Here is a 6827-nt window from a genome sequence, read left to right on the forward strand (position 1 = left end):
TCCAAAACAATGTTTAAATTCCTGATTAATAAGTACTTAGTGGCAGAACATATTAGAACCAGCAAAACTCCAAACCCACAGCATTGCTAAAAAACTGTGCCCAAGAAGGACTTTAGGCAAGTGTCTAAGCAAAGACTCAAGATCTTCTTCAAACAGCAAAACGGTCCTAATACAAAAACAACACATCCAGTCCAAATGGGAAATAAAATATAAGACAATCAAGAAATGAATTAGCAGGGCTTCCCTGGTGGTGCAGTGGTTGAGAGTCCGCCTGCCGATGCAGGGGAACCAGGTTCGTGCCCCGGTCCGGGAGGATCCCACATGCCGCAGAGCGGCTGGGCCCGTGAGCCATGGCCTCTGGGCCTGCGCGTCCGGAGCCTGTGCTCCGCAACGGGAGAGGCCACAACAGTGAGAGGCCCGCGTACCGCAAAAAAAAAAAAAAAAAAAAAGAAATGAATTAGCAGAACTTTGTCAAAACTAGAAAAAGAATCCAGACAATCCAGAAGAATGGTTATTCACTCAGCCTTTCTGAGTGAGGAGAAACAGGAGTTTGACATCAGAAGACCCCATAGATCATTTAGACAGACAGACAGATACTTACTGTCAATATTTTAAAGTATGTGTTTTTTTCTGATTACAAAAGAGATATATGTTCATCATAGAAAACTTGGAATAATGGAAAAAAAATTACTCAAAACGTTCTACCTAAAAATAATTGCTGTTTTCAATTTTCTTTGCATATACATGTTTTTATTTTTATTTCACTTAGTAGTAATAAATATTTTATCAGGTCACATAAAAATGTTCTTTGACTATAAAATGCTAAATACACACTACTTCATCATACAGATATACATTATTGTACATATCTATGGTATAGCATAAATTATTTGAGTAAAAGGCAGTAGAAACACCAAACTACAGAGTCGGAAAGAATGGAGATGTTTACTTTTCATGAATGGTCCTGGAGTTAAGGTATGGCAGCTCCGGGAACCATACATACAACTCTAGGATGCATAACTGCTCCACTATCCCCAGGCAGTCACCTCATCTGTGTGGTGCAAGATGGCCAATCATTACATCGGCATTCCAGCCCATAGGAGGAGGAGAAGGGAAAAGAAGGGAATGCATATACCTATTCTGGGGGCGCCACCTAGAAATCACGGCAATACCTACTTATAAGAGAAAGCTGTAAAATGTAATTACCTGCCAAAAACTCCAGGTAGCTAAAAATTCCGTTAACTATTTAAGAGAGGGGAAAAAGAACAGATACTGGAGTCCATGAGGGCTTCTACTATTCATTTAGAGTTCTCATGTCATAGTGTACATTTAATCACTCTCAGCAATCCTTTTATCTCCTAATATTCAGATTTTAACATGATGAATACCTCCAGGTTTTGTAGTATAAAATATTGGTTCTTTACTGAATACTGTAGTCAGGATTCTGGTGGCTGGAATGAGAAATATCAGGTAAATTGTAAAATTTGGAGATTTCTCAGGGTCTTTTTCAATAAAGAGAATGTTATTTTAATAAGATTATTTATTTTGTGATGTGTAAGTATTACATATCCTATAAACACCAAAAAACTATATAAATTATTTCCCAATTCCCATTTCAAAACATCAATATTCCATCTTCAGATTCCTATTCCTCTGTAGCCATAGTCCTGCTGTTCCAAACAAACAAATAAACAAAAAGCCCAGCATTTTGGAGAACTGTGCAGTGCCCATAAATCTCAGTGCATAAATTCACACAGAGATGACATAACTTCACAAAAAGTAAGGCATTCCCACCACCAGTCCAACGACTCCTCTCGGCTTTGTACTGAATTCCATATCATATGAAGGGTACAATCTTTTATAAAGTGGCTCCCAGACTGTGTTAATTTCACTTTTTGGCACATGCTTTTGAATTTGGCTCCCTGGAAGTGAAGATCCTTGAAGCCATCCTGGATTGGGCTTCTTCAATCCTAACCACTTCCCTCCACTCATCAACTCTGGCCCTTCCCTTCTTTCCAGAACAAACCTAGAAATTCAGTCCTAGAGTTTCTTGGTAGTAATACCTCACTTTCTGTCCCTCAGCACGTTGAGGACCCTTTTTCTATGCATCTGACGCAATGTACGCTATTTCCTTTGACGTTTCTCTCCCCTCCCTCTTCTCTCTGAAACTCTCCTTTCCTCTCTTCTCTCTGCACCCTCTTGCCGTGCTTTAAGCCAGGCTAGTGGCTCCTGATGACCATTTACCCGCTGCTGATCCCGTACCCAGGGCTCCTCAGCTAAACCTCAAAAATTTAACTAAGGATGTGACCTCTAATGTATTACTTAATTTGGGGGAACTTCCCATTAAACTTCAGTAGCCATGGAACAGTGTGGTGACTTCCATGATCCAGGTATGCAATGCCCATGCAAAATACATGATAAGCGATGCTTCAAACAAGCTTCTTACAGAAAGTGCCAATTTTAAAATATTAGCAAAAATATATCGTAGAATGAGTTGAAATACAGGCACTTAAAGGCCTAGGGAGTCAGACCAGCAATTCCAAAAATGAATTCCTCAGATAGCTGGGAAAACTGCCAACAAAATCTTGCTCCCCATGAGGTGACTCTAGCCACCATTTATTATTGAAATTCCACTATTTATTGAAACAAAGAATCTTCTTTGCTTTGTTTTCAGTTTAGGATGTGTGAGAATAATGAGAACAGAATGTCCCGGAGGGTAAATGGAGGAAATGACAGTATAAATGGACTTGGCTCCCAAATCCATCCCTACAGAAGAAGGGAGATAATGGAGCAGGGCAGCAATTGAATACAGAATGTAGAGTATGAGGAAATATATCATCAGCTTCAGAGCACCACATGAGCCTCCATCTGGGGATTGCAAAGAACAGTGGCATTCCTCTGCATCGCCTGTATACGTCTCCTCAAGGAACTGATTAACAAAGAAGCAGAAGTCACACTAATGATGAATTGGAGAAATGAGCTCAAGACCAAAGGGGTCACCAAAGACAAGACTCCCTCATTGATGTCAAATACTGTGCCATTTCTCCCAGCCACAAATTCAGAAGGGAGTGCTTTCTGTCTGAGCACAACATACAGGAGAGTGGTGAAGACAGAAATCAGCATACAGACCAGCAGCAGCCAGGGCATCTTGGGGGAGAGATTTTGTTTCAGCAGGAGAAACAGTGAGTGTTGGTAGTTAGCAATCTTCACACAGTACAAGGCATGGAGCAAGGTTACAAACCAAAAACTATTAGAGTCCAAAAACATCCTAGAAATCACGACAGGAAAAAAAAAAATAGATATGTAGACTGACCTTTCCATATTTGTAGAGATGAAGAAAACAGCATTCAGTCCCAGTATAAGAAATCGGGTGACGCCCCAGCTGAACAGGAGTCTATCAGAAGAGGAGATTCTGTGGCTTTTGACCCAAGTATTGTAACTGACTACTACAATAAAGAGATTCACAATGAGTCCTACAAAAGTCAAAATCACTGAGACAATAACAGAAAAAGAAAAGAATGTCTGAAGTGTCTTTAGTCACTGAGGATTCAGCAGTTGCGGTGTTGATGCTGGGAGCAGGAAAAATATTGAAAGGTACAAGTAGGCACCAGTACCAAGCCAGGAAAGGTATTTCCTTTTATTTTCCCCAGTGTGGCAAATGAGCAGTCAGTGGTCTAAGAGCCAGCTGCTTTACTGAGATGCAAATCTTCCAAGGATTGCATTACTATTTCTTCATTCATATCCTGTTTTCCCTAGAAATGCCTAATTAAAACAGCCGAGGTGAACCCGGGAGTCCACTTCTCCAAGAGAAGGAAAGCTAGAGGGAGGAATTATGGCAGGCTCCAAGGACTTCAAAATCAAATGACTGAGTTCCAGTCCAGCATGTTTGTTTCACTGTTTCACAATGAATGCAGCTTTTCTTAATAGCAACCCCAGAATATGGTGGGAATTCTCATGCCTCCCTCCTACCCAGCCACCTCCCCAACCACAAAAGCACGGATTACCGAAATCCATCTTCTCTCTCTCTCCTCTCATCTGTTGATGTTGCAACCATTTTCTCCATCTGTCATTCTGGCCATGCCTATTTTACTCTTTCATCCCTTAGCATCTATAGCAATTTACAGTTATCTAATAGATTAAGTTCAAGAACCCCACACCTCCTGGAGAAAGCCTTTTTCAACTAGTTTCACCCTTTCATGATGATTCTTTTACTTTCATTTCTTCCCCAAGCACCTATATAGATTTGTGTCATAATAATTTGCTGTGATCTGCTTTTTCTTGGAAAAGAAATGTCAGCCATTTCATGTGTATCCTTTATAGACCTGGTTTATGCTTAGAACACATGTGGCTATTTTCTCTCAGGCATTTAACTGCCAATCAAAGTATTCCGGTACTAGATACACAGTAATGTTTTAGTTATAGTTTTGTGGGCAAAATAGATAGTCATATCATTGCCTGATTTCTCTGCAGTTTCTTAGGTAGTAAAGGGCACAATATGCCTGGCAAATTATATTCTCAAAGACCTTGAGTGAGTGCAAGAGTATGATAACTCTTACCTACTCCAGCAGCTGGGTGAAGCCAAGGAACAGTACTGGATGCAGTCACATGTAGGTTACCAAACTAGCAGCAAGGTAATGCATACAAAGTCCTATTACCAAATCCAGATAGGAACAGATAGTAAGAAGGAGCTAAGAAATGAAAATTATCAGGTCCAGAAGAGGAGAATAAATTCCTGACGCTCTTTAAGAAAGATGACAGGAAGGCAAGGCTGGAGGAACTCCCCGATCTAGAACCTAGCTTTCTGTACAAAACTAATGGGCACTGACAGAGGCACGCCCAGATCAAACAGGTAAGACAGAGTGAATAAGCAAGGCAACAGTTAAGGAAAGATTATATCAGAGCACATATTTCTACTTAACTATCTACAAAATAGATTACTACATTAAAGTAATTAAGTTAAAATATTATAACTACCATATTTAAACAGAATAAACAATATGGAGTAAGATATAAGAATTAAATGTTCCATACTTGAAAACCAGAGTTTGTGGTTACAAATCAAAAACATACAATGGATTCACAAAAACCAAAAAGAAGAGAACTCAAGCATAATACAAAGAAAACCTTCAAAACACAAAAGGAAAAACAAAAAAGAAAAAGAAAGGAAGAAGAAATATAAAATCACCTGCAAAACACGGTTTAAAATGGCAATAATTATCTATCAATAATTACTCAAATGTCAATGGACTAAATGCTCCAATCAAAAGACAGAGAATGGCAGATTTGATAATAAAACAAGAGCCTACAATATGCTGCCTACAAGAGACCTACTTTAGGGCAGAGGACACAGATAGATTGAAAGTGAGGAGATGGAAGAAGATAGTTCACGCAGATGGAAATGACAATAAAAGGGGGTTGCAATACTCATATCAGACAAAATAGACTTTAAAACCAAGGCCATGAAGAAAGAGAAAGAAAGACACTATACAATGATAAAAAGATCAACACAAGAGGAGGATATTACATTCATTAATATATATGCACCAAATATAGGAACAGCTAAACACATAAGACGAATGTTAACAGACATAAAGGGAGAAACTGATAGGAATACAATAACAGTGGGAGACTTTAACACCCCACTCATATCAATGGACAGATCTTCTAGACAGAAAATCAGTAAGGCAACAGAGATGCTAAATGACACAATAGAACAGTTAGACTAAATAGATATTTTCAGGACACTACATTAAAAAGAAACAGAATACACATTCTTTTCAAGTGCACATGGAACATTCTCTAGGATACACTACACACTAGGACACAAAACAAGCCTCAACAAATTTAAGAGGATAGAAATTATTTCAAATAGTTTTTCTGACCACACGTCATGAAACTAGAAATCAACCACAGAAAGAAAAATGTGAAAAAAACGATTACATAGAGACTAAACAACATGCTACTAAAAAACCAATGGGGGACTTCCCTGGTGGTCCAGTGGTTAAGGCTCTGTGCTCCCAATGCAGGGGGCCCAGGTTCGATCCCTGGTCAGGGAACTAGATCCCGCATGCCGCAACTAAAGATCCCGCATGCCGCAACTAAAGATCCCGCATGCCGCAACTAAAATCCCACATGCCGCAACTAAGACCCAGCACAGCCAAATAAATAAATAAATTTTTTTTTAAAAAAAGAGTCAATGAAAAAATCAAAGAGGAAATTAAAAAATACCTGAGACAGGATTAAAGACCTAAATGAAGGCCAGAGAGTATAAAACTCTTAGAGGAAAACATAGGCAGAACACTCTATGACATAAATCACAGCAAGATCCTTTTTGACCCACCTCCTAGAGAAATGGAAATAAAAACAAAAATAAACAAAAGGGACCTAATTAAACTTAAAAGCTTTTGCACAGCAAAGGAAAACATAAACAAGACGAAAAGACAACCCTCAGAATGGGAGAAAATATTTGCAAACGAAACAACTGACAAAGGATTAATATCCAAAATTTATAAGCAACTCTTGCAGCTCAATAACAAAAAAACAAACAACCCAATCCAAAAATGGGCAGAAGAACTAAATAGACATTTCTCCAAAGAAGATATACAGATCGCCAACAAACACATGAAAGAATGCTCAACATCATTAATCATTAGAGAAATGCAAATCAAAACGACAATGAGATATCATCTCACACCGGTCAGATTGGCCATCATCAAAAACTCTAGAAACAATAAATGCTGGAGAGGGTGTGGAGAAAAGGGAACCCTCTTGCACTGCTGGTGGGAATAATGTAAATTGATACAGCCACTATGGAGAACAGTATGGAG

General features: G+C 38.9%; 1 protein-coding gene across 1 annotated transcript; it reads right to left on the reverse strand.

The window, feature by feature from the left end:
- Positions 1–2605: 2605 nt before the first annotated feature.
- TAS2R4 (taste 2 receptor member 4) lies at positions 2606–3267 on the reverse strand. The gene is given in 2 exon segments (XM_024130644.1): positions 2606–2859; positions 2862–3267. Coding segments are annotated over 2 exon segments (660 nt in total).
- Positions 3268–6827: the final 3560 nt, after the last annotated feature.

This window comes from Physeter macrocephalus, chromosome 5 (assembly GCF_002837175.3).
Source record: "Physeter macrocephalus isolate SW-GA chromosome 5, ASM283717v5, whole genome shotgun sequence".
Lineage (NCBI taxonomy): Eukaryota > Metazoa > Chordata > Mammalia > Artiodactyla > Physeteridae > Physeter > Physeter macrocephalus.